We start from the raw sequence: 26828 nt of genomic DNA, 5'->3' as shown, positions 1-26828 counted from the left end.
TTTACTGAAAATACCTTCGCTTGAATAAATTGCAGATATTTGGCAACTGAAGTGGTAGGTAAGCCTAAATGATATGTAAAAAGGTAAGAGACACCCTGATTATCATTTGAGAAACGAAAATATATGAATTTTCCTTATAAGACTCGCTCAATATGCTACTCCGCAGTTTATGCCCCGAGGGTGTCCGAGGGTTCCCGTTAGTTTGTCGTTGGCGCTCGGCTCGCGCGCGAGCCGACGTCACCGCCTGTGACGTCGGCTCGCGAAATACGTCATACCCTGCACACAAAATAGCCGGCTGCCGAACAGCGCTAGTGTTCCATGCTGTTATGCGGGCAGCTGCTCACGTAAGAAGATGATGATGATTTAACCTACATTATGAGGAGATTTTTGTGAAAATTGCTTAAAAATTACAAGATCTGTTTTGCAACAGAATGTATGCAATTTAAAGGCAAATTTTTTGGTGAAAAAAGCTTGCAATGTCACATGGTCAATGCAATGCCAGCTCAATGTCTAGCCTGCACACGAAAATTGAACATAAAATGAGAATAAAGACAAAAGTAACGCACCTCCCAAGCATAATATTTTCTTTTATGCGCAACCTATAATAAATGACGTCTATGGAGCATACAGAACAAATAAAAATTTCAACAGTCAAATGCTTTGAAAAATGTTTAACAGCCTTCTCACCTCATAATCTACAACAAAAACCGTTACATCGGGTCTTATAGATAAATTTTAGGCAAATGTTTCCCCGTTTTAGGCGTGTGAAACAAAAGATTTCAGTCGTAGCTTATGACGTAATATATTTAAGAACCAGCCACGCTGAGAGTGGTTTCGATGGGTTTCGAGGACGCTGCGTTGGCGTATTTGGCGTACTTGATGTGAGAGTGCGAATGATTTGATTATTGGGGATTGCGGTTGTTCACTAATTAAATTTGAAACAGTGGTTAGTGGGGAAAGCGAAATTTTTATTGAACAAATTATTGAACCAGTCACCCTGGTTGGAGTGGTTTTGAGGTCGATCTGTCAACGTATGTGAGTGCGTTTTTAATCTTTCACTTCAACTTGACCTTTTTTCAATTATGATGGCTCACTAAAGAAAATGGAAAATGATATGATATGACTTGCAGCTAAATCAGCCTGAAATATAAAATCAGTGCTCATTGGCATGGTCCATAACCCAGCACAATTGATAAATTGATATTGAACCACCATCACCATGGTCAGACAGACAGACAGACAAAACTTTATTCCAGACCATACTGGTCCATAAAAAACCCTTCACATCATAAAAACACACACAAACACACATGCTAAAAAAGACACACACTGCAGCCTAAACACAGGGGAGTCAGGTGACATCCATGTCTGCCCTTGTATACAGCCTTCCCAGCCATGACCTCCTGATCCTTGACTGGTACCTCAAACTGCTCAAACATATAGCTGCCATGATACCGTTATTGCTCAGATCAACCCTTTTCATGAATTTATATATTAAGCCTCTAATGGCAGCCTCACATGAGGGTACTCTAAAGTATGCACAGGTAGCACTGGTACTCTCAAACTTTGATAGCCCTAAGGTCCTTTTAAGAAGGTTATGATAACTAGTGACAAACCTCTTCATAGTTCCTTTTTTGAAACACCACCACAACTGCGAACAATACATAGGCTTACAATGAGCATTAAACAATTTCATCTTTACATCAGTACTACACATGTGAAACTTCCTTAACATTGCGTTCCCTTGGCGAAGCAAGACACGAGTCTGATTCTCTATGTCTGCATCATCGGACAAGTTATCAGTTATGTAGTGACCTAAGTACTTAACTCGATCTACATTGGCAACCGGCACCCCTCCCACATAAAACTCTCGTTTTCGTACATTCCGCAGAAAATCTGACCTACAGCACATTGCACAACTCTTTAGGGCATTGTACTTAACATCATGAGATATTCCAAACTCAGTACACACATTAAGCAAACGCTGCAATCCTACACTGGACGGTGCCATCACAACTAGATCATCTGCATACATTAAGTGGTTTACAATTCTTTCTCCAATATAGCAGCCTGTACTACACCTATTGAGCAGTGAACTCAGGTCATCCATATAGACGCTGAAGAGATATGGGGACAGAATCCCTCCCTGCCTTACACCATTTGACACTCCAAAGAACTCTGAGTATGTGGATCCCCATCTCACACACATCTTTTGACTAGTATACCAAAAAGACAATATTCTAACTAAACATGCTGGTACTCCCCTGCGGTTCAGCTTATCAAAGAGTAGACTGTGGTTTATTCTGTCAAAACCTTTACTGGCATCAAGGAAGCATAAGTGCACATTGCCCTTCATAGATCTATACATACTCACAACTTCCTTTAGAGCATATACACATTGATCTGTTCCCATACCCTTTTTATAAGCAAATTGATTATCTTGAGTACCTAAGAAAGGTTTTAACTTTTTGAGCAAAATGATCTCATACACCTTACTGATGATACTGGCTAATGCTACTGGCCTGTAGTTATTCATCGAACTGATGGAACCAGCCTTATTCTTTATCACAGGGACTAGAACTACTTTCATCAAAGAATCTGGCAACTTTCCATGAACCATGCAGGCTGTGAAACACAGACTCAGTAGAGGTACAATTCGACCTGACGCATTCTTTAAATGCTCAGCAGAGATCCCATCTAAACCACACGATTTACCTATAGCTAGCTCCCTGATGGCAGCATCTACCTCATCTACTGATACGAGAGCACTTTCGCAGTCCCCTGAAATATCCTCACTCAATTCATCCATCTTACTCACAACAGAGTTAAACAAATCTTGAAAATGTTGTTTCCATAAAGAGGCAATATCCTCTTCTCCACGTACCCCTTCCATCATAGTAGGTCTAGGTACCTGTGAGCCACTCATTACCCTCACTTCCTTCCAGAAACCTTTGGTGTCCCTCTCAACTAGCTTTTTGGCCAATGCTTCCCTGCATAACTCATTTTCATGCTTCTTAATATATCTCAAGGCACTTTTAAATCTAACCTTGGCCTCCCTGTGAGCTTCATAAACGGGGCCCTGTCTCGGCTTACCAGCCTCCTTCCAAACAATGAAATTCTCCCTTGATATCTCATATAACTCCTCAACATAGTCATTCCAGCCAGGTTTGGAAGATTGAGCACCATTCTCCCTCCTTCCCGCAAGTAGCTCTTGCCCAGCTTTGCTGAGACAATTCACTACTCCTTCATACAACACAAATATGTCCTGTACATGATTTACCTCTTTACAGTTTCCATCTGCACATTTCACAGCCTGTGGGATTTTCACTTTCTTTAAATAATGGTCTGTAGCATTTCTATACCTCGCTATGTCCTGTTTGGTTACTCTATCCCAATCAACATTCTTACTTCCAGCCATCTTACTCTCCGAATGACTAGGCAATTTGGGTATATTCAGATTTACACTAACAGGCATGTGATCGTCTTGAGCAATGCCATATCCTATCTCAATTGATGATATGATCCTGTGCATGTCCGCACTACACACTGCATGGTCTAGCCAGGACACAGTTCCCCAGCTACTTGAGACGAAAGTGAAGCTATCTGAAGGCAATAGCGCTTGACTAGTGTTAATGAGTGAATGTTCCTCACAGAACTCAATCATATACTTTGCAAACATAGCTTGTCCTGTCCGTCCTAGATTTGCATTCCAATCACCTACAAGGATATATGATGTTGAGCTTATCCCTTCTATTATGGAACTTAGCTCTCCTAATTTCTCGATATAGTCTAATTCATTTTCTACACACTGATAAGGCAAATACAAACTAAGAACAAAGAACTGTTTGTCGTCAATGGATACTTTAGCTCCTATGCACCAATCAACCATGGTGATTGCCCGACCACCTTTTTCACAGATGATGGATTCTCAGAAGTTTTGCCTCAAGTGGGATGGGTTCCAGAGCAGCGTCACCTCCGTGTTTGACCACCTGCGGCGGGACGGTGAGCTGGTGGACATCACACTATGCTGTGAGGGACAGCGTGTCAAGGCGCACAGGATGATGCTGTCAGCCTGCAGCCCTTACTTCAGGGAGCTGCTCAAGGTGAGATTATTGCAGTTGCTTTTTCTTAAATTTGGGTTTTTTATTTTGTTTTTGACTTCCTGAAGACACAGGTGTTTGTAGAAGTGAGAAGCCCGGAACAATGATATAGGTCGAGGTCAGGAAGGTGATGAGCTGTATGAGGATCCATTTTAAACTCATACATAGGTTAGAAGTGCTAGCATTGCCTCAACAATCCTGCATGGATTTGAATAATTTGACCATATACCTAATCAAAGAACACACCTTTCAATTGATTCCTTTGATTGATTTCAATTCAAAAGTGCTACCTTCTCACTTAACTTCTACACTGTAACAATCAGTGTTAATAGCATAGATTCAACAACACTAATGATGTGCACATTAATGATAATGCATAATGACATGCACCTTTTTCAGGACAACCCCTGCCAACAAATGGTGTTCTTCCTGAAGGATACAAGCGCAGAGGACCTGTCTGCCATCATTGAGTTCATGTATAAGGGCAGCGTGAACGTCAGTCAGACGCAGCTGGCCAGCTTCATCAGGACGGCAGAGATGCTGCAGATTAAAGGACTCAGTGGAGATGAGGAAAAGGTAAAAACTGAACTCCTCTTCATGTGTATAGTTGGACTGTAAAATCTCTTTAATTTCCCTTGTTCTAGCTGTACTGACTACTATAGTGTGTCAAAACCATAGATCCTTAACTGATGGTAATGCTAGTGTTGTCGTTTTTTTTTTTTTTTGCTGTTTGAAATTCTGTTGTCTTGACTTGCTTTTGGTGTTACATACAGAACTATAAAGTAAAAAGTAATTTTGATAAGGTGTGTACCTAGTGTTCATGATCACTGCATCTGCTGCCATTCTCTTGCGTTACCACTTTCCCGTGTTTTTTTTTTTGTCGTCGGTGCACTGACAGCAGTTGTATCCAACTAACCCGTCCCCGCCTTTCCGCAGATGCCGCCGTCACCAACTACCCACCAGAGCCCCGGACGCGCCGCGTCTCACGAGCCTCGACCCATGGCCGCCTCCACGCCTCAGAGACCTCACCGAAACGGAACACCACCGGCTAAGAGAAGGAGAGCCTCAGAAACGGTTACCGAGACACCTCCCCACCAACCACCGTCGTCACAGCCGCCATCAACACCATCACAACAGTCGAACGTACTACCGCAGAACCCTCCAAGAATGCCGTCGTCACAGCCTAGCCCTCCTCCAAGCTCTTCCACGCCGCTCGCCGCTTCATCAAACCCAGCATCGGCCCCAGTACAGACCCCTGCGGGACACCCCACGGAAGGGGGACAAGCGATTGCTGAGGAGAGCATCAAAGTGGAAAAGGTGGACCTGACTGAAGAGGAGGATGACGATGCTACCCTGGACTCGACGCTGGATTATGTGGCCGATTATGAGGGCGGATACAGAGATGGGCCCGATCTGTCCATGGCAGACGCTGCGGCCATCAGTAAGTGGACGGGATTTCAGTGTGGGGCAGGTTTATTCGGGTTTATTTGGTTTATTCAGTGTATTCAGGTTATTTGGTTTAGGTTTATTCAGGTTTATTTGGGTACGGTACAAGTTTTTTGATCACCGGGATATAAAATGGGATAGCAATTCAAAAACCTAGTGGCCTTCATGATTAATGATTATAATGCTAACAAAAATGCACTTTACCTACTCAAATGTCTTCATTTTATCATTGGTGTGTTGCTGCTCTGTTGTCAAACAACCGTCCCTTGGTGCTCGTTGAGTACCTGGTTAAAATTTGTACTTTTTTCAATAACTATATTGTGGCCTATCGTGTTTTTTATCTTAGTGTACAACAGTAATAGTGCTACTCGGTTTCGAAGCATCTAAATAACAAATATTATTTTACATCTCTTTTCCCATTCTGTCCAAAGTCGGTAGCCCGCTTTTACAGCTTCTTGTGACTCCCATTGACCTCCTGTGTACCCGTTTTCAGTGGGCGGAGGAGGCGGCGGGGGCGTGGCAGGGCCCTCTCAGCGACCCCCGGACGACGGCTCCCAGTCAGGTGGGTGTCACGCTACGTCCCGAAACCGGGACCGGCACGCCAAAATCGTCCCTAACTCAGTTCCTCTGGCATTATATTCTCCCTCTTCCCATACACTTTCACGTGACATAATATACACAACGTAGGTGTGACGGTCTTCTAAATTTGCTCGTCCCGAAGTTGTCGGGATAAGTGGCATACGGCCTGACATAGGACACTGGTCACTGATAGTCCTTGTACCGAACAACAGCTAAACTCTGTTTAAAGTAGAGGTGGAGTGCCAAAAAGGCCTACTGTCATCAATGACTTGGTCATAAAGTGACTTCATCAAAATGTAACGGGTGGATTGACGGCATCTACGATCTGCTGGAGGACCAGGCTTCGAAAAATCGCACATTAACTTTATTTCTTCTACTAGCCTGAGTAAATGTCTCTTCATCCGAAGCTCACTAAGCTTTTTAAGTGTACAACTTAGGCTTAGCGGTCTTCATTTTCTTCAGAAGTTTTCACTATGAACTTGACACTAACTCTGACTTTATTTGATGGCAACTTTTGGAGAAGTAAGATCTCGCGTGATTTGCACCAGAAGGGGCGATAGGATGTATTGGAATGGTGCTGCTGACAAAATCCAACACCAGAGGTTTCGGTCCCATGGTGCCGAAACGTGCGGTAGTTATTGTCGGCCCGCTAGATTGTTTTTCCAATTTCCATTTCTTCAGAATCGATCTTTATGTCCCATTCCCTTCCCGGCCATCTCCCTCTATGTATCGGCGTGTCGGCCCCGGAGTGTGAAGACAAAGGTGCAGCCAGACACTTCTTTTTCTGTGCAATACGTCTTAGTAGTTTTTACGTCTCTTGCCAAATGCCATGCTTGAACATATCTCTTGTAAAACAGATGTCACCGCTAAGTGGAGCTAACCGCGATGGCGATGCCATATTTAAACCTTTTGACAGGTTATTTTTGCATAGTTTCTACTTGCATCAATCAATATCTATAAATACAATACACTACACTACCCATTTTACCAGCACAACTCGGGTAGTTCTAAAAAGAGACTGTTGGTCATATATCATACTGAACGAGGCCGGTGTAACTAAATTTTAAAAAACCTAGATACTTGCCAAATTTTTGAACGAGGCCGAAGGCCGAGTTTGATATGTACCTATTTTGGTATGATTTAGTCTGTATTTTTCTGTATCCCAACGATAAGGTTATTTTTTAGACCGGAGCTCAGCCGACTTTTAAAAGAGGTCGTCCCAAAATCTTGGCTGAGTGAAAATTGGTGAACATTTTTGACCGTGGTCGATTTCTTCACACCATATTTCACTGCACCTCTCCGGGTAATGTATTAGGATTTGCCAGGCATACAGTAAAAAAAAAACGTTATTTAGTTAAGCTCAGCTTTTAAAAACGTTTGGTGGCTGGCAGCACCGTCTGAAAACAAATGCTTGGATCTGATCCCCATCTCGGAATCGTACGGGGACCCGCAGTTGCTACTGTACAGCGACCCTGAGTAAATTGTCTCAGCACCCTCACAGGGAACAACGATAAGCTGTCAGAGGGCACTCACAGAAAACTTCAGCTGCTCTTGTACAGGGACTGGCAGTCGACATCAATGTTATCGGTTGTTACTGGACAGGACAGACGGCTAGAGTTGGGGTTCGTGTACAGTAGCAACTGCGGGTCCCCGTACCCCTTTTGAATCATTCATTCATTTTGATTACTAGCGAGTAGCGACCGGTATTGAGATTATTTTAATTGCATAGTAACAATAACGTCTCTCATCGTTGTCGCTTTATGCCTCTATGGCCTCGTTTCATAAAGCGAGTCCGTAACTTACGGCGGTTTTTGAGCTTGTATTGCAAATGCATGTGAAGCGATAAACTAATTTCCCCTTCTCCCTACTGTTCTTGCTTGCAAGATAAATAAATTCAACGATTCAAACTAACGTCATCGCTTCACTTGCGCTTGCAATACAAGACCAAAAACCGCCGTAAGTTACGGACTCGCTTTATGAAACGAGGCCTATGTCTCTCAAACTAGCGTTAAAATATATTCAGACCGTTTTAGTTCCAAGCGAAAATGAGAAGTCCTGGCTGCACCTTTGTCCCCGCACAACATTCTGTGTCATTTTATTTGTGTGATGTGCCTTATTATGCCATCAGCCGTGCCGTTATGATTTTGAGTCTGTTTGGGCATGTATGTTTTTTTTTGTAGCTGCCTCCGCTCTTGCTTTTCTGATCACTCCAAAATGCTGATTTGCGATTGAATCATTAATATTTTTAATTTACTAGTCTGATGATACATTCGTTGCTCAGGAGAACCCTACAAGCAATTGAATTTATAATGCAAAGCATAGGTCCAAATCTTCCTTTTAAAGATACCTAAACCGATGAATTTAGTTAATTGTATTAATAGTAAATTTTGTTCTATCGTTGATGTGTTTTTATAGCTTGTAGAATGGCTAACTGTTTTACGTTTTTGTATTTTATAGTCGCATCTAGCATTTTTGATAAATGCTGCTAATTTGCCGTAAACTCATGGGCTTAGGCCATCGATTGCCAACGCTAAAATTTTTTTCATTTATCGAGGACATACTTGATGAAATATTAAGTATAACGCGAACTATCTCTTTGATGCTCGCTAATAAAATCGTTTTCGAGATTATATACATACGAGTGAACTCTTTGAAGATTAAGTGGATTCCGACTTCGCCTACTTGTGCTGGTGCATCGAGGTTAGTGGTCTTCACGTCTTTTACTTTTCCTAACAATTGGTTATGTGCATATGCTAGTGATAGTAAGACCTTTTATTTTGAGTGCATTTGTGCATTTTATTATAAGTGCATTATGTTGGGAACTTGTGGGGAGTGGGGTACCTACATTCGTGCAAAAAAAAAGATGAATCCATATATCTGCTCTTTGGTTGGTGCAATCAGGGGCGTCGCCACGGATTTTTGAGTGGGGGGGTCGGGTTTCTAGTCTTCACCCGATGGGTAGGGGTGTTTTTTTGCCACACTTCCCAGTTTTGTGCGTGCGTACGTGTGTGTGTGTGTGTGCGCGTGTAACAAATCGGCGCGCAGCGCCGCGAAATTTGGTATAACCTATTAGGTAGGTATACCTACCTACCTACATTACTTGCGTAAAAATTATCACTGGTCACTTAAGGTCAGGTCGCCATGTCAAGTTCAGTTATACGGTATACCTCTATCAAACTTTCCCCTCTCGCCATTCTTGTAGCTTTTCTCCCATAACTTCGAAATTTGGTACACTGTATACTAATGACGTATGGGGTTATACGTGTCAGCAATTCATGATTCTGAGGATTTACATCTATGATCTGGAGGCAGGTCAAATACGTGACCTCATCATTAGAAAATAATGAGAAATTAGAAAAAGCACGAACGCCTCCTGCTTTGAAAAAGTTCGTCAGAAGCGCAAAATATCTTTGGAGCCATGACAAATCAGCTCATCATTGCCAGGGACAGGGTGCAACTTATGGCGAGTGAGTAAAATTATTTATAATAAACAAATTATGGCGAGTGATGACTCGAAAGGTCATTAGTGGAAATGTCCATCGATGGCCACCAGCATTTTTTTTTCTACAACTTTTGACGAAGACGCGGTAGAGCGATGACAGCATGGAAGGTGTTCACTGTTCAGCTCAACTACACGGATCCATTCATGTGCAGCAGGAGCCAGGAGGTCCTTTTTAGATCATGACATAACGTTGACCTGAGGCCGTTTTAACGTTAATTCTGAATGGTCAAATTTTAACTCATGTGACGCGTCTCAAAGAGATAAACATGGTGGTGACAAGACAACATATGTAAATACCATACAAATTCACGGAATCTAAAGTTATTGCAAAGCAAATGTTTCGGCAGAATCTGTCCAGGTAGCTGTTTGCCTTCTATGGGCAAAACATAGACCTGAGATGACATCTGACGCGAAGCTAGCGAACAGAGGTGAATAAAACTAAAAAGCTGTCACCTACGCGATGTCTAGCTGTCACAATTTTTTTTACACGTCATCTTGAAACAGTAGGTACCATATTTTTTTACGTTTTCTCAACACCTTTGAAGGCCTAAAAAATGAAAATGAGGCTAGAATGTTATAAAGAAAGTGACCTTTCAAATTTCGGCCTGTGGGCATTACAACGCATCACCACATTTCAGTGACACAACAAAAAATAGGTCACTATCATCCAACTTACCTATGGGTCTGATCGACTTCCTAGCTCGTCCTGGCTTCCTGATCCAGTTTAATCAGAACTCACGAAAGGATTGTCAGTTGTCACTGATTCACTTGCCTTTACTCCAGTAGTCAGAACCAATTATCAACGCTCCTACCAAGTTTCTGGGACCGATGGTCATGGACCCCACCCCAGTTGTGGCCCAGATGTGACTTCCCCGTCCCAGCCGCCCGGTCCCTCCCTACTCCGGCGGCGGCCAAGGCCGCGCCGCACACTGGTCGGAAACGCTCCAGCGAGAGGCCAGCGGCCTTTCCGCAAAAGTTTTTTGCTTGTTATTCCACAACTAGTGAAGCAAACTTCATAAAACTTTGCATACCTTCTCTGTCATATGTAAGCTATCATTTGGATGTCAAGCACTGAATATATGACGTGAATCTGTTAAGTTATGACGTCATAATTGAGTATAATACAGGATCTAGCACCACTTTAAGTCAACAAGGGAAATTGGGAGCTGCTATTCGGGCACCGGGAATGGATGGTTTCATGCACTCCTTGCAAGGTCCAGTGCTTGACTTAAGCATTGTTGACTTTGCGTGACGTCATTTATGACGTCACTAAGGCCATGTAAGTTTTTCGTCAATAACTCCTGATCAGATGGAGCTAGAGAGTCGGGAAAGCCACTATTGGACTCAGGAAGACCTGCCGAATCGAATGATATGCGATATGACCTCCTCCAACCATTTTCGTGACCTGAGGGGCTCCGACCTGACCTTGACCCGAGGTTAACACCTTAACCCTCGCCGGCACAGGGGGGGGGGGGTTTGATGCAACCCCCCCCCAAGGTTTTTCGCGAATAACTCGCGTAAAAAGCGGCTAATCGCGACGAAACTTTCAGTACCTTCGCATTGATCAATTTTACACCTACCCTGAAAATTTCATGACCCTGACCCCAATGACCTTTAACCTGTGACCTCTTTTCCGTGACTATGTTTGGCCGAAATCGCGATTCGGCGTATGTCGGCTCGCATTAGCCGCGCGTTTGCAAGCTTTTCGTGGTTTCAAACGTTCAAACATGTGATTTGATGTTGCTCCCATACATTAGGATGGGTGTCAAGGTCACCTGAAGGTCAGGTCAGGTCATTGACCTTTGGTGACCTCGGGTGACCTCGGTTCACTTTTTCGAGTTTTACATGTTCCTAGGCTAGTTTTTGGAGCTGAATTCTAATTTAGCAACCATTTGAACATTTACGAAGTAGTTACGAAGAGCTAGACCTGACCTGACCCGACCTGGTCTAAATGCTTAAAGACATCATCTCTGATCAAAACTAATACGATATTCGTGATCACCCCCGGATCAGCAACACAAAGAGCTAGACCTCACCTGACCCGACCTGGTCTAAATGCTTAAAGACATCATCTCTGATCAAAACTAATACGATATTCGTGATCAGCACCCCGGAAAACCACGTAGCAGCCACAATTTACGACTTTCTAACAGGTCCCGATTTTCCCGGTTTTCGGGTCATTGACCTGACCTAGAATGTCACCCGATGACCTAGGACCTTAAAATTGGGTATCATCGGCTTCCTCTCGTGACGGGCAACACGCTCGTTTTTTTCCGCGAGGCTCTAGCTCGATCAGGGGCCAAACGCGAGGGGGGGGGTCGTACCAACCCCCCCCCCTGTGCCGTCGAAGGGCGCAAAATGGCCTGTGCCGGCGAGGGTTAAGTTGACTTCACCCGAACACTAAGTATAGCATTCAACGCGCCTGAGCTAGACAAACACGATTATGCCAAAATCGCGGCAGTGCGACCATTTTTGGCAAAGTAATTAACCTAAAACCGAGCCCGTGCCTTGTGGCACTTACCTGACCTAAGAGGTCACTGGCTGACCTAAGACCTTAAAATCGGGTAGTACCTAATTTTTGCGTCTTATAACGGCACACAAGCTTGTTTTTTTCCGCGAGGCTCTAGCTCAATTAGAGGCGAAACGGCGAGGGAGTTGTACATACCAACCCTCTCCGGCCAATGTAGAAAACCAATCGGTCCGGCCAGGGTTAAATACCGGAATTGTGATCTAATGTAAAGAGACGGCCCAAGGTAACCCGATGTCAGTGACAGGTGTCCTATATTTGCAGCGTCTTATATTCACGAAGGCTTCAATTTCCACTTTCTTCAGCCGAGTGATGGTTGTCAATAGCAAGGCTCTCTAAATGCAAGCCGTAATCGCCACGCAATATGTGGAAGGCTTTTGATGTCAATACATACATAAATGCATACATAAAACGCGCTTTTCACAAAATTCATAAACTCAAGCGCATCTGTTTTTAATGACCAGTCAACTACGCATGGATGCGTGCAGGCCACACAGGTCAGCGTAAACCGGGCGCGGCGGCCGAGCCGAAACTGGGGCGGGGCGGGCGGTAGTTGGGTAGGAAGAGCGGCTCCTGCAAATTTTGCGCAAATATGCGCAGTTAGCTTTTATGTTGCCCTGGTGTAAATTTAAATCCTACTTCATCTCACAAAAAATCAGAGTGGAACTAGATGGGACTACCTGTTGTTTCCTTACCTAAACTTTGCAGTTATATTCCAGAATCACTGTAGGAAAGCCTTCATAAAAAAGCTATAGTACATCTTAGTTAGGGAAAAAGTATACCAAAAATTTTGCACTGACCAGTCGGCAACTTCATAACGAACATTTTGATGCCTAATATGTGGGATTTCAATTTGGTGTCTATCAGCAATAAGACTCTGAATATCCGGCTCAAGAAACCTCTTGCTCCGCGTCAGTTTCCGAGTTCTGGGATACCCCATCTTCGGGGGCTGATTACAGCTATTTTTGGTCACCCGGATTAGTTTTTTTGGCCTAAGTATAATTATTTGATCAATTTCAAATCGATCTATATAAAAAATAATCCGAAACTCCGGAATCACCCGTGGCCTCTCGTGAGGGCGTTTCCGACCAGTGTGCGCCGGTCCCCGCCACCGCTCAACCGGCGACGAGCGGGGACGAGCTGTCGTACTGTCGCCGTTTTTCCTGCGTTGTCTATGGCGCTTTACAACGCACCGGCTGTCGCACCGGCGGGATTTTTCAGCCCCAGCTTTCTACAAAGAGATGACGCTGTTAAATTTTTGTGCCGTGGTCCATAGTGGCCCTCTATGGGAAGACAGCTCTGATTTTATCGGAAATGGCCTAGTTATCAATTTTAGATGCATCAACTGAGATCCTCGAATCTGTCTCTGTATTCCTATGGCTGTCACCTACGCACGCAGGCGAGTAGCAGGTCTTTTTCACCTCTGCTAGCGAAAGAGCGTTGAAAGAGCTATCGAATATGTTTTCTGCTTCACTGTAGCCCTTCTATGGGTTCCCAGTCGCTAACGTATAACGTATACTGAAGTAACGCTGAGGTATGCTTTCGACCCCTGATCGATCTAGAGGTTTGCGGGAAAAGAGCATGCTGCCCGTGACGAGAGAAAGCCGATGATACCCATTTACAAGGTTTCGGGTCATCTCAGAACTCAGGTCATCGCCAATAAGTAGGGAAACTCGGGACCTGCTAGAACTTTGCGAATGTAAGTTGTGATGGTTTTTCGAGGTTCTGATTACGAATTGTTATTCTTAGTTTTGAACGAAGATGATGACTCCATGCATTTGGGGTAGATCAGGTCAGGTCAGATCGACCAGTACCTAATAGTGGATGACCACCACCGATTGCTTCCTAACATGTTATATGTATAAGCAACACAACTACTTCTTAAATGTTCAGATGGGCGCTAAGTTCAAAATCAGCTCCAAAAACTATCCTATACCTAAATTAAAAGCATGTTATGAAAAAGTGAACCAAGGTCATCTTTATTTGAATCAGAGATATCGATTTATTTTTAAGTAGGTGATTAACTCGAGCGCACCGGAACTTTCTTTGCAATCGGCTCCTTTTTGCGCGACGCAACTTCTTTGCGAAAGCCCGAGACGGCTTCATCTGACTCCCTTTCCCCTACATGTGCACTGTACAGCTAGTTGTGACGGTAGCCATGGGGCTGAGCCCTGAGGCTAGTTTGTAGTTTTGTAGTTAGGTACTGATCCGACGAATCGACTGCGACCATTTTTTTTAACGATCAGACGAACGCTCGGGGCAGTTTTGGCGCGTCCAATCCTTTGAGGGATAAAAAGGTACTAGAATGGTGGCTACTTAAAAATATTGTTGTGCTGGTGTTCCCCGCCCACAGCTAATTGACCTTTAGCTAATTGGCTAATTGGCTTTAGGGAGCTCTTGAGGCGATTCTGAATCTGATGTATTTGTTGGTGTTGCTGACGCCTGCTTCACTGACATAAAAGCTAAAAAAGCATACTCAGCATCGCAAAAAGTGGGGGGGTCGACACCCCCAGTTTTCAAGAGTGGGGGGTCACGACCCCCCCGACCCCCCCGTCGGCGACGCCCCTGGGTGCAATGATAAAATTGTTGTTTGTAGTATGGAAAGGAACTAACTTTTGCAGATATTTTACCTTTTTAAACGTTATCCTCTAAAATTATATTTTCTATTAGAAAGAATGACTTTTGATAACTCGTGTCTGCACGAAACTGCCCCAGATAGTTATAGGGCACTTTTGTGCAAGGGGTGGGGCACTTCCGTGCACCCTGCAAAGTTTGAGCAATTACCGGGCATTACCAGAAATTTACCAAACGAAATTGGCAGCGGGCCATTTCACTCGATTTCTTTCGACAAGAAGGCATTGCACAACAAATATGGAAAGAATGAGCTGGCCAACAAGAATGTGCCAACTGCCGGCCTCCGTGACCTCGCCAAGGTCGCGTGAATTACTTGTCACGACGTCGCAAGCAGCCGAGACTGAGTCAGGCGAGCGTCATAAGTGAAAGCTACTACAGATTAAGTCATAAATTGCAAAAACGAAAACAAAATATGCACGAATTTGCCGCTAGGCAGTGCGTACGAGAACCTGCCCCACCACGTTATTTGTAACATATTTCAAAATTTCTTTAGGAAAAAGACGCTTTCAGTTTGCAGAAGTTCCGTGAATAGAGTGGGCTTCTTCGCCGCCAATTTTGAAAAGCTGAACCACATTTCCGAGTCAGGATCACAAAAATGGATGCTTTGAAAAAAGATTGGATAGCTCACGAATAATACAACTTTGGGTTTTTATCGAGCATGGTAGCAGGTGCAGTGTTGTTTTCTACCGTGAACGAGGGGCGGTAATGATACATATTTTCATAATTTACCTTGAGCTCGGGCAGTCACTCGTATTCCCATAAACTGCTGAAAACGAATGTGCCCCATGCACGAAAGTGCCCTGCTCTCCCCTACCTTATAAAAAGGGTAGGTTATGTATTGGTTAAATGGTCACAGTTGTGATCGTGCCCCCTTTTGATGAAACCAGGTAGTCCAAGTCCTAAAATGAATTCCTTTATATGTAGCTGTTGGACCAAAGCTATTAGCTAAGTGGATGATCACAATGGCTTATTTGTTCGTTTTTTTTTTTGCATTTTTGATGTCGAGGAAAAGGTGAACTTCTTTTATTTATCTAATTATGGTCGTTTAATGTTTTGTATTCATTTCTAATTCTTTGTAGTGGTCCTAGTGGTAGATTCACTGGAAAATAATTGGTATTTTCCACGTTTTAGCCCATAAAACTTAGTTTTACGGATGCGTTGGACCCATTTTTCGTTTTGTCCGCCCGCACAACTACATCGGTTGAATTTAAATGGTGTGAATGAGTGTGTTCAGACAGGAAAGCAGTACTTGTTTGAGAAACACTTTTCCACAGAGCCCAAAAGTTTTAGTTTGCCATATCGTTGAGTTATTTTGCGCCGTTCTCAAGACATGTCCCTTGATTCATTGAAGAATTCCTTCAAGACAATGCCCTTGCTCTTAATTCATGGAATCGTTGGCAATACAAATCAAGCTATATTTCACAGCATTATCGAAAGGCTGACAGGTATGACGTTTAAGAACTAGATCGTGCAACCAAACGAGGTATGTATGTTCTTTTAGTTGCCAGTGCGGTGGTTGTTTCGTCGTAATTGTCCGTAAAAATGAGAAAAACGGTTTGCTGCATTTTAACCTATTTGAAGCTATGTTTTTTATGTCGATTTGTGCCTAAAAACCCATAACGCCATGTCGTCACAACTACAAGTTGTATGTGTGTGCCACTTCTTTCGCATATGTGTATCATCTTAATGATTTTCCTGTTTCAGATTGGTATCTGAACAATTCTGGTGTGGAAAATACATGACGGATGTTAGATGTACTGGGAAGATGTCTGAGAAGATGAACTCCAAATGAAGAACGCCATAAAATTCACCTTGTTCGCGGACTAATGAAATGTTGTGATGCGTCTAAGTTGCTTTCCTAACTTTTCATACAGCCGAGCATGTGGAACTAATTTTGAAGTTCGGCAGTTGGTGACTTCAAGCAGCCATTGTATGACAGCAGTCAGCAGTCACAAAACCTTTTGCTTTGTTAGTGATATGTGAACTGAATAACTTGTCAGGTCTAGCCATTAAGATTGAAAATTTATAGCTGATTGAATTCGTCCCTGAATTTAGTCTGCCCTTTTCCATGTTGGCTGGAATTATGCTTTAGCCAAAACATGTCATCTTCCGACCAAGGTTTGCTTAATTCTCGAAACGGTTTACCGCGCATGTGTGCCTTTATACCTGATGATTGCTGAACGTCCAACCGTACAAGGAGAGTGGTAACCCAATGTCAAATCTACGAGAATGAGGACATTCTATAACCATATTTTTTGCAGTGTCAGGGGTACCTACGGGTGGGTGACTTTTCTGAAGTTTTCACAAGTGAATACATCTCGCGGCGCACGAGAGGAATGGTATTCCGACGACACTTTTGATTTCCTACAAGCTGCTGTAAGTAGTCTCGTGTAGTCTCCTATTTATTCAATTGACAAGCGTCAAACATGTAGCTCGCTGCTTATGTGATTGCTTCCATTCGAATGCAACTGCTGAATACATTTGTGACGCAAACTATGCGTTTTAATCAAATACGATCAGCAATTTGAGAAAATAATGTGACACGCAAAAGCAGTAAGCTACATGGGCTTTTTGCATATGAAAATTGGCTTGGTAGATGCAACAAACAAAATGCGATATCAAGAGCTAGTCATAGCGTGGTACCGACCTGCACTAAAGGAGCAATGCTGATCGTTGTTCCCCACATTGAAGTTCTAACAGCCTTTTTTTCTTTTCTTCCAGATCAGAGACTTCACGTTTGTAACGTCTGCGGCAAGTCGTACAAACATCGAGAATCGCTGAACCACCACCGGAAGAAGCACGAAGGCCTCACAACCTGCTTTGTGTGTGGTAAAGTGTGCTGTATCGTCGCGGAGCTGCGACGACATCTGGAGCTCAACCACGGCCTGACTCAAGAGGAAGTGCGCCGCTTCGTGCCCACGAAACCCAAAGAACGCATCATGCAGGCCCCATTCCGAGCGGCCGGGATGCTACAGCCGACGTTAGGCGCGGCGCAGGGGATGATGCCAATGGCGGCGCCAAGCGCGGCGCAGTTCAAACCGTCTGTAAGAGCTGGTTTTGAGCAAGCGTTTGGGCGGATGAAACGAGGCTCAACTATGTGGAATGTGGAAACGAGTGGGAGTTCGAGCCTCGGATTGAGGGCGACTGCGGGTAGAGACACTGGTGATCAAACACCTGTGAGACCGGGCGGTTCAGGAGTTGGAACTGAAAGAAACTCTAGTGTCGGGGATGCAGAATTGACTGCCGAGTCATTGCCTAAGCAGGAGGAAGGATCTGTTTCGTACACGCCAGTGCAGCATCGCTTGGGGGAATCTGAATCTTGGGGGAGCTCAGATGGTAAGGGTGGCGGTAACAGTGACCAGGCTGCTGCAGAGTAACACAAGTGTTATACTCTCAATTTCATGAACTATTTTAATCTCCTAGCGGTTATAACGGTTACAAGCGTGTTAGTTGATTCAGCATGTCATGATGCTAGCGATTTTGTAATAGGTACCATATTCTAATGATATTTTCCATTGTAGCTCGTTAATATGTATGTTACTCATCATGCGCCTTGGAAATAAAGCCAAAAGTAATGCGTTTATTAACTATTCTGATGGACAAAGCCTGAAGAAAAATGAGCTTTAATCTGAATAAAACTGAATAACATTCTGTTATACTGCAAGTATATTGCGTTGATTAAACTAAAACCAGCTCACCATGCAACCTCATGTCACTCACATTCCATTAGCATTGTTACTTTGACAGCATCAGACACCCTGACTCCGGTTAGCGCGCCCAGATATCTGACCCGTCGTCGGGCGGTCTGCCCCCTCGGAGATCCAGACATGCGGGCTCCGCTATAAATCACATACAGGTCCGATCGCTAGCTGAAATGGCACCCTGAGGTGCCAGCCTCCTATTGCCATGCGAGGTCCGGCTCGGGTGCTATCTCAAGGATTCGACTTACGACGTTTGTTGCGGCTGTTGTTCAAGGGAAATAGTGATGATAATACATCACAATACATTGTATTATCATCACTGTCGTCGCTCAATCGTCGTTTCTTCAGCGTTAGAGAGAATCAGCGTCTGGCTGCATACTTCTTCAACATATTTTACATACAGAGTACGTACACTCACAAAGTCAGACTCAAAACGGATGTCTTCGCTCATATGCACTATCTACTCATGCAGTGGCAGTTCTACGTCCCATTTCACAAATTATATTACACGAAATGTGAACTTTTGAATTGGTTTGGATTTCCGCAGAACATTCCTTGATCTTTGAAGACTACCTCTTGCCCTTCCTTTTACTCTTTCCATTGATGGCTTTTATTTCTTTTTCAAAAAGGTACGTATCATTTCGGCCATTGTTTTGTAATGTAACTTTCTATTAGTTGAACTGATACATTCTATCGGAATAAATAGATGAACTGAACGCAAGAATATCTTGCTCAATTCCGGGTTTCCTTATGGCTACCTGTCTTATGTTTTATGACAATGTGATTCATTTATTCTAGTCAGTATTGTTCTCCGATAGGCAAGACGAGTGAACTGTCGCCGCCTCACATCATCCTTTGATCTCCCCTTCACTGTATTTCAGGTACCACTGCGGGTCAGCCAGTAACCACTGACCAAACCTAAGACTACACCTCCTTCCGGCAGATCGTTTCACGTGCGAAACGTGCGGCCGGGTCTACTCCCGCCTGCTGTCTCTGGAGCACCACCGCAAGGTTCACGAGGGGCTCACCAAGTGTCCCATCTGTGGCGTGATAGCCAGTCGCGTGGGTCACCTTCGACGCCACATTCAGATGGTGCACCGGCTGCCGGCGGAGCAAGTCTACGCTCTGGTGCCGAGCAAGTTTTCTCGGAGTCGCTGAGACGGTTGGGACTGTGTGTGATGTATATTGACTGTCGGGCAATAGTTTTAGCATAGACATCGATGCGGAAAATTAGGTAGACAGGAGGCCTTAGGAGGATCCATTTTCTTTCATGAGTGTCTGAACGTTACAACGAAGACACTCCCAACGTGTGGAATGTTTTGAGTTCTTCCATTTAGGGGCGCAGTGAGACTTCTGTTCCGGGAGTCGAGTAGTGGAGGATCTGTTGATTTCTTGGAAAAGTGACGCTATGCGATGTTAGGGTAGGTAATGTTTCATCAAGAATTGGCGAATGAAGACCTTTGTATGGTTTCATAGTTATCAGACAGCTGTGTCCCGAATTCTAGTTAAAATGGTTCGGTGTAAAGGTAGATAGTGCTTAGATGTTGATGACCCAAAGTTACTGCGGTTTATGCGAGACTGCAAACTGTTCGCGATCTCCTTGTTTTCAACGGAAGAATGACTGATAACAAGAATATGGAAAGTTTCTTACAAGTACCGTCTTAAAGTTGCTAAATCAGACGATGTGCATAGATAGCTTTGGCATAGGACGCTACTGTATAAGGATTCGCCGACAGATGAACAAACCTAAGCCTTGATTTATTTCGTCACTGTGGTGACAAGAATGGAAGCTGAACATTCATTGTCATTTGCAGCATGTGTTACTCTAACTCATTTCAGGGAGAATGTAGTTGCTACTTTTTTACAGCCCAGATAAGACCGTCTTGTGTATTTTCTTATTCGATGTGTTCTGGCGTACTATGTATCGCGCTTTTAGTGGAGTCTTGAAGCGAAACATTTTTTTTTTTTTGGAGTTACGTATGTGTTTTAATGACGTCGATGATATCGTGTTTAATAAAGTGTGCATCGAAATATTTGAGAACAGATAGTGAAACGCTTGTTATGTGAGCCATTCAACAAAAAAGCTACCAATGACACCCGCTGATAAACACATGCATTGATTTGGAGACACCTGATTCAGTCACCATGCCAGTATCAATTTGTAATTATGGAAGAAAGATGCACCAGTGGCCATTGCTACCCATCAGTTTCACACGCTTCACCCTCGTCTTCCCTTGCTTCCTTCTTTCCTTCTTTTTTATTTTCCCAATAGTTAGTCACTTATGTTAACAAGTTAACTTATGTTAACTTGTCAATGGCATTACTATGATAAAAAGTGCTGCTTTTCAAACTTGCGGAGGGGCACTGTAGGCATGCATCTTTAGATAAGTCCTTATATCCTTAAACAACCTCGTGATCCGGGTATCTATGTGTCACTTGAACCGCCAGTAATCACACACATCAGTCTGTTTGGCGATGCAAAGATCCATGGCCTTTCACGTCCTGACGCTAATACATGTCACTCGTCTCTTGAAATCATCAGTCCCCTGGCCGTTGACCACCCATGTCCTTTACTAGTCCACTAGTCTCCTCCCTTCGTAAAAGCTCTTCGTCATCAGCATCATTGTGAATTTCAATTTTGTCCACAGGTTGTTTCGTATGCGACATATGCGGCAGGGGCTACGCCCACGCCGTTTCTCTGGGACTGCACAAGAAGGTTCATCAAGGACTGACAACGTGCGCACTGTGCGGCAAGGTCCTCAACAAGGTGGCGGACCTGAGGGAACACATACGCATGGTCCATAAACTGAGCAAGGAGCAAGTGCAGCTGATTGTGCCTTCTATGCGGTCGAGATATATGTGATACGGAATGTTCAGAGCGAGAAAGCGTAGGGACGTGAGAATGTCGTGGGAAGGATCAGTGGACAGGTGTTCCAATTCAACAAATGTGTGAATTGTAATGTGATTAGTGATATGTAGGAGACTGTCTTGCGTCAGGGATGTCTGGAGCAAGTTGTTCCGTTTGGTGTCCACTCTATGTCAGTGGAGTCGCTTGTACAATATATGTGATGGCAGCCATGTGGTTAAAATCGAATAGTGACCTGAGTTCAATGAATGTGTGTTTGATGATTTCATATTCAGGATATGAGGAATGACATGGGAACGGATTGTTCTTCTATTTTGGACGCAGCTTTCTCTTTGCTAGCGATGCCTGAGATATACTTCGAATATATCCTGTCTTGTGACTTGGTCCAACACAATGCCACAATTTCGCATTACTTTTATCATATAGTGCTCGGGTCTGTTTGTCATAAATAGCCCTCAGTTCGTCAATCGGATATGCGCAACACTAACAGATGTAACGTCAACTGGATTGGTTAAGGTATTGTTGGAACGATATCACACGACAATGATTCACGTGATTTTTCATTTAATGTTTGTACATGAGATATGTTCCTTCATAGACAGTTGGACGCATTCCTGTCAATTCACTCTAATGTCGTTTGCCTGTTCACCGTTGCTACTTGCAACGTTTGATGACTGTCTTGTAAACGTTTCATTGTCTTGTTTTAATCTTCGGGGAAAATATATGCTAATGCCCTGAGTTTGTTTCTAAGTCTGACAACATTCGTCTGCTGATGACTCCGGTTCTGATGGTGATATATGTGCTTCGTAACGTGTATGACCTGTATGACATTTCTGGTGTATTTACAATAAAATAGGTGCATAGATAGGTTGGGTGGTGTTGACAAGCTGCGGTAGTAACACAGTGCCTTAAACAGTACTCTGGTGACACTGGACAGTTCCATCGGCAGTAACCTTAGTCCTTATCTGCTTTTGGTTTATTACCAGTACTTCTAATTTTTTTTTGACCCGTTACAGTTTAAAAAGCGTTGTCTTAAACCGTTTACAGTACCAACTTACCATTACCACTTATCAACTTACAATTACATTATACACATTACATTTACAATATACAATTAACTTACCACTTACCAACCGCGGCTTGTCCCTAGAAGCATGTCGATCTGTCGATCATGTGAGCTTCAGATAAGCTTAACTTGACTGTATTTGTTCATGTGCCCATTCATTGCAAACATGCGTCTTCCTCTCTGCCGTCCGATCACCTACAATGCCATTCTTCCCCAGGTAAGGGCCGGCCTTGCCCAGACTGTGGGCGAATCTACAAACACAGCGGCTCCCTGATGCTGCACAGGAAGGTGCACCAAGGGTTGACCACGTGTCCGATATGTGGCAGCGTCAACAACCGCGTCGCAGACCTTCGCAGCCACATGCGTACCGTACACAAGCTCACCAGGGAAGAAGTCAAGGCGATGGTGCCCAGTGACCGCTGGCGATTGAACAGGGTGCCAAGTCGGGAACAGCCTCCGGATCAGTGAAAAGGTTGGCAGTGACAGGCGACAGCAGTGGAGGAGCCGTCAGTGGCATTAGTGAATATGACACCAATGGTGTCAGTGAACGAACAGACAGTGGCAGCAGCGAATGATGCTATGTTGGTGGTATCGTTAGCGTTAGGGCTAGCTTTGTGATGCGGACTTAGAAGAACCGATGACGGTGTGCAAGTTTTGTTTTGCACCAGGTGTTGAGATCTTGCTAACGAGAGTTAATCAAAACGGTGATCATTCTCTTGCCAATTGCGATTAACGCATGTTTTGTGCTCAAACCTTGTATGTGTTCGGAACTGTAATGTTTGCATTAAGTGAATCTGCCTTGTGGGAACTCATTCAGTTTTAGGGCGATGGGCATTTTGAAGAATTACGAGCCTCAAGTGCAGCCAACTGTATACGCGTAAGTAATTTAGTTCGCCTTCTGGCGTCTGATTAGCGAAGTTGGCGGTATTGTTTTGGTTCTTTATTTGCACTGAAAAGTTAAAATGATGGTCATACAAATGTGAGAGCTAAAGGAGCTTATGACAAAAATGTTGCGCTCAAGATTGCGGCGAGAGTTTTGTAGTGAATAGTGATGGAGAGTTGGTGCCCGTCAAACCCGGATATAGAGGAGTGAGGATGTTGTTAAGATGACTGCTACTTAAGATGACTGCCGATTTTGGGTTCATAACATGTGGCAGATGTGACATATACCTAACAAGAAATAAAGGCTGAAGCACACTTTCCGCAGTCAGGAAATCGCATGCGAGAGCCTATTTAAACACATTAAAATTCTGCGCGCATCTATCGTATGCGGGAGGTGCGTGCGATTGCTGCGAGCGTGATTTAATGTAGTTGAATAGGCTCTCGCATGCGATTTCCTGACTGTGGAAAGAGTAGGTGTCAGGCTTAACGGATGACCAGGGACTATTTATACTAGGGTTATGTTTTGAATTGAACCATGCCAACCATCTAAACAAATAAAAGTCGGTACTTAGGAAAAGTTTTGTCATTTTCGGTATCAGAGGATAAACCGAACTGTAGATAACGCTAGACCCCATGAAAATATAGATGTTGTATGTGAGCGCCTCATATGTGAACGCATCCTATAATTGTGTAATTCTTGAAAATCTAGAAGTGTTGTTGGTGGTGGTGTCAAAAAGCCGTCGTGGTCCCACATCGTCTTACTTATTCTGAAAATAAAAGGTAATACGAGTTTTCATTGTTTTATACCTTTATCCATCGGTTGAGCGCTAAATCACGCCAGAAGTTTCGACACATTCTCATGAATAAAAGAGTAAGTATGTCAGGTGATGGCTCGCTAGCAGTGAAAAAAGTGGGTGCGATGTAACTAGAATGCGACATCCTTTCGGCTATTCTAAATCTGATGTGTCGTACAATGTGCAGTGTGAATATATACCTAGCCCTTACCTTTGTGCCAATGCTAACGAACTTCCTATCATGCATTGTCACTGGGGAAGCGGACTTGCCACTTCAACCCTTTGCCAATCAGTTTAACCTCAACTTCCACATTCTAACCGCAGGTTGTTTGAAATAGACAAACACTATTCGTCATAACTTTGATCCTCCTTCACAGGTCGTTCGCTCGAGTGCAATGAGTGCGGCAGCGTCTACTCCCATCTCAGCTCCCTCCTGCTGCATAAGAAGAAGCACGCCGGCTTCACAACCTGCATGTTGTGTGGCCGCGTCTACGGCAGGGTCACCATCTTGCGGAACCACCTGATGAAGGCGCACAACATGTCCAAGAAGGACGCCCGAGAGATGTCACGGGGTGGTCGGAGGCGTACCCGGACTGTTACTCTTCCAGCTCAAATTCAAACTCGGAGTTCTGTGACTGTTACTCTTCCAGCTCAAAATCAAACGCGGAGTTCCTCTAGCTCTGAAGCGCATTCAGTGGCACTGGATAACATACAGCTCTCGCATAAACATGTTTCTCTTCCAGCTCAAAATCAAACGCGGAGTTCCTCTAGCTCTGAAGCGCATTCAGTGGTACTGGATAGCATACAGCTCTCACACATCTGATTTGGGCTGAATAAGAATGCTGATTGTCGCCTAGTGTTCAGCACCTAACGATGAACTAGTATGTAACACGCCAAGAAATTGTCGGATCTAGTGATGTGGACTGATGAAATGGCCCAACGTTGCGTCAGATTTTCGTTTTGAGCTGATACCTCCAAGTGCGTGGCTTTAGTTCAAGCTATACCTACGTGTTGTGTCTGTATAGCGATGCTTCTTTTTTTGCCCTGCAGCGTCATTTTTCTGTAGGCGTTCGAGGAAAGTACTTGTATATATGTTACTGGCGGTACGTTTGAAAATTTGATTTTGTGCGTGCGGAACCATTGACCGAAGGGCTAACACGTTTGTAAGTCGGGATAATGACACTGTTAGTATTATGTGCGATGCCTTGCTTTGTGACGCATTTGTTCCGGAGTGTCATTAGGCTATAGGTGGTCATTTGCGTATAATTTCCGTTCTCGTCCGGTGAAGAGAACGCGCAGCTAAAATAGCCAGGCACGCAAGGTTTGACCGTGATCGTATGGTTTTAGAACATGTTCGCGTGCAAACGCACGTTGTGCGTAGGAGCTTAAACGGCTCATAGCAACGTTTTGAATATGATTTTTTGCAAATGCTTAGTTTGGTTTGTCATCTTCATTTTTCCAGTTTTTGTCCGTTGTGCAGTTTAAAGGTAACTAGATTTGTTGGTATAGTACACTTTTTAAAGCTGAAATAAAAAGCAAGAAACGTTTTCACAATGTCTTTCTTCTGGCTTCATAGTATGAGGGGAGAATGTTTAAGCTCGGTCACATGTTTTCGTCACATGCTGAGGAAAGTGATGAGAATCTCACCGGTGCCTTTGTCTTTTATGTAGGTACTCCTATGGGACTTTTTCTTAACATATGTATAGCCTACCGCAGCATGACTAATTGAATCTGGGTTCCATGCGTAATATCATAGTATGATTGAAAAGCTAGCAGACGTGGTTCTCATGCCTTATTAATTCACGGTCTTCATACCAAGGCTATAGAACTCTCCCTCTCATACTAAGGCTATAGATTCTCTCCCTCTCATACTAAGGCTATAGAACTCTCCCTCATTTCTGACACCTTCTCATGCCGGCCCATTATGCTACCCTCACGCTCATCCCTGACCACAGGTGTGCCGCTGTCCTGTGACGTCTGTGGCAGGATCTACCACCACATCAGCTCACTGGCGCTGCACAGGAAGGTCCACCAAGGCCTCACCCGATGTCCGGTCTGTGGCAAAGTCTCCAGCAAGGTGGCCAACCTCAGGAGACACTTGGAGAGGTCACACAGGATGTCGGCGGAGGACATTGGACGCATCGTCCCCAAGAGCCGGCACTCTGTGATGGCGACGAGCAGGCTCTCGCGGCTCTGATGCAGTGATCTGAAGTTGATGTAGATGATCTTTGCAAGATATGTGAGAGGATGATGGTTTGCGGTTTGCGTGATTAAATGGAATCATTAGTAGTCTTTTGTGAAGTTTAAGGTCTAGATCAGGAATTTCAAGGTGATGATCCTAAGAGTTTCGCCAACTGGTAGAAGGAACTGCCGCGGCTTTTCAAGCGCGTGTGTCCACGGTTTTCGTGGTTGTGTTTTTTGTTCGAAAGACATCGATTGCTAGGGTTGCTATCTAGTCCGAAGACAGATCTGCTGACTGCTTCATTATTTTGTTTCTTTGTTTCAATCGTCAAATTTATGAGCTTAGAGTATTCAGCTGAATTTTTGTTGGTATGTTTTTCATTTGTATTTGATCCCCAAGGAAAGTCCGACTTGCAATGATTCCCCCTCCCTGGCCGGGATACTTTTTTCCACGCTAAAGCTTTCTGCCCCCCCCCCCCCTCCTTTCAGATAATAGGTAATATCGACTGACGGCCTGGTTAGCTTGTGATAATACAGATAGAACCCGAAA

The 26828-nt window shown here is 44.0% G+C and overlaps 2 protein-coding genes across 10 annotated transcripts in view; one reads left to right on the top strand and one right to left on the bottom strand.

Annotated features, from left to right (window-relative positions):
- The window catches only part of LOC122369213 (core histone macro-H2A.1-like), a 37307-nt gene that overhangs the window by 9293 nt on the left and 1186 nt on the right, over positions 1-26828 (bottom strand). The window lies entirely within an intron of this gene.
- LOC122369212 (broad-complex core protein isoforms 1/2/3/4/5-like) lies at positions 847-26828 on the top strand. Of its 9 annotated transcripts, XR_006254375.1 has the most exons (7): positions 866-1035; positions 3918-4103; positions 4500-4676; positions 5037-5541; positions 6040-6108; positions 22639-23619; positions 23755-23854. XR_006254375.1 is itself a non-coding variant. In XM_043343763.1 (6 exons), exons 2-6 carry the CDS (start codon positions 3918-3920, stop codon positions 21350-21352), a joined length of 1152 nt encoding a protein of 383 aa, XP_043199698.1. In that variant the 5' UTR covers positions 847-1035; the 3' UTR covers positions 21353-22093. The 9 variants fall into 9 exon arrangements, 8 of the variants coding, with proteins under 8 accessions (XP_043199698.1, XP_043199695.1, XP_043199692.1 ...); XM_043343763.1 differs by lacking the exons at positions 22639-23619; positions 23755-23854 and adding an exon at positions 21138-22093 and having other exon boundaries at positions 847-1035; XM_043343760.1 differs by lacking the exons at positions 22639-23619; positions 23755-23854 and adding an exon at positions 26053-26828 and having other exon boundaries at positions 863-1035.

This window comes from Amphibalanus amphitrite, unplaced genomic scaffold (assembly GCF_019059575.1).
Source record: "Amphibalanus amphitrite isolate SeventyFive unplaced genomic scaffold, NRLGWU_Aamphi_draft 001016F_arrow, whole genome shotgun sequence".
Lineage (NCBI taxonomy): Eukaryota > Metazoa > Arthropoda > Thecostraca > Balanomorpha > Balanidae > Amphibalanus > Amphibalanus amphitrite.
The sequence above is the reverse complement of the archived record's forward strand: the minus strand, read 5'-3'. Positions and strand labels throughout refer to the sequence as shown.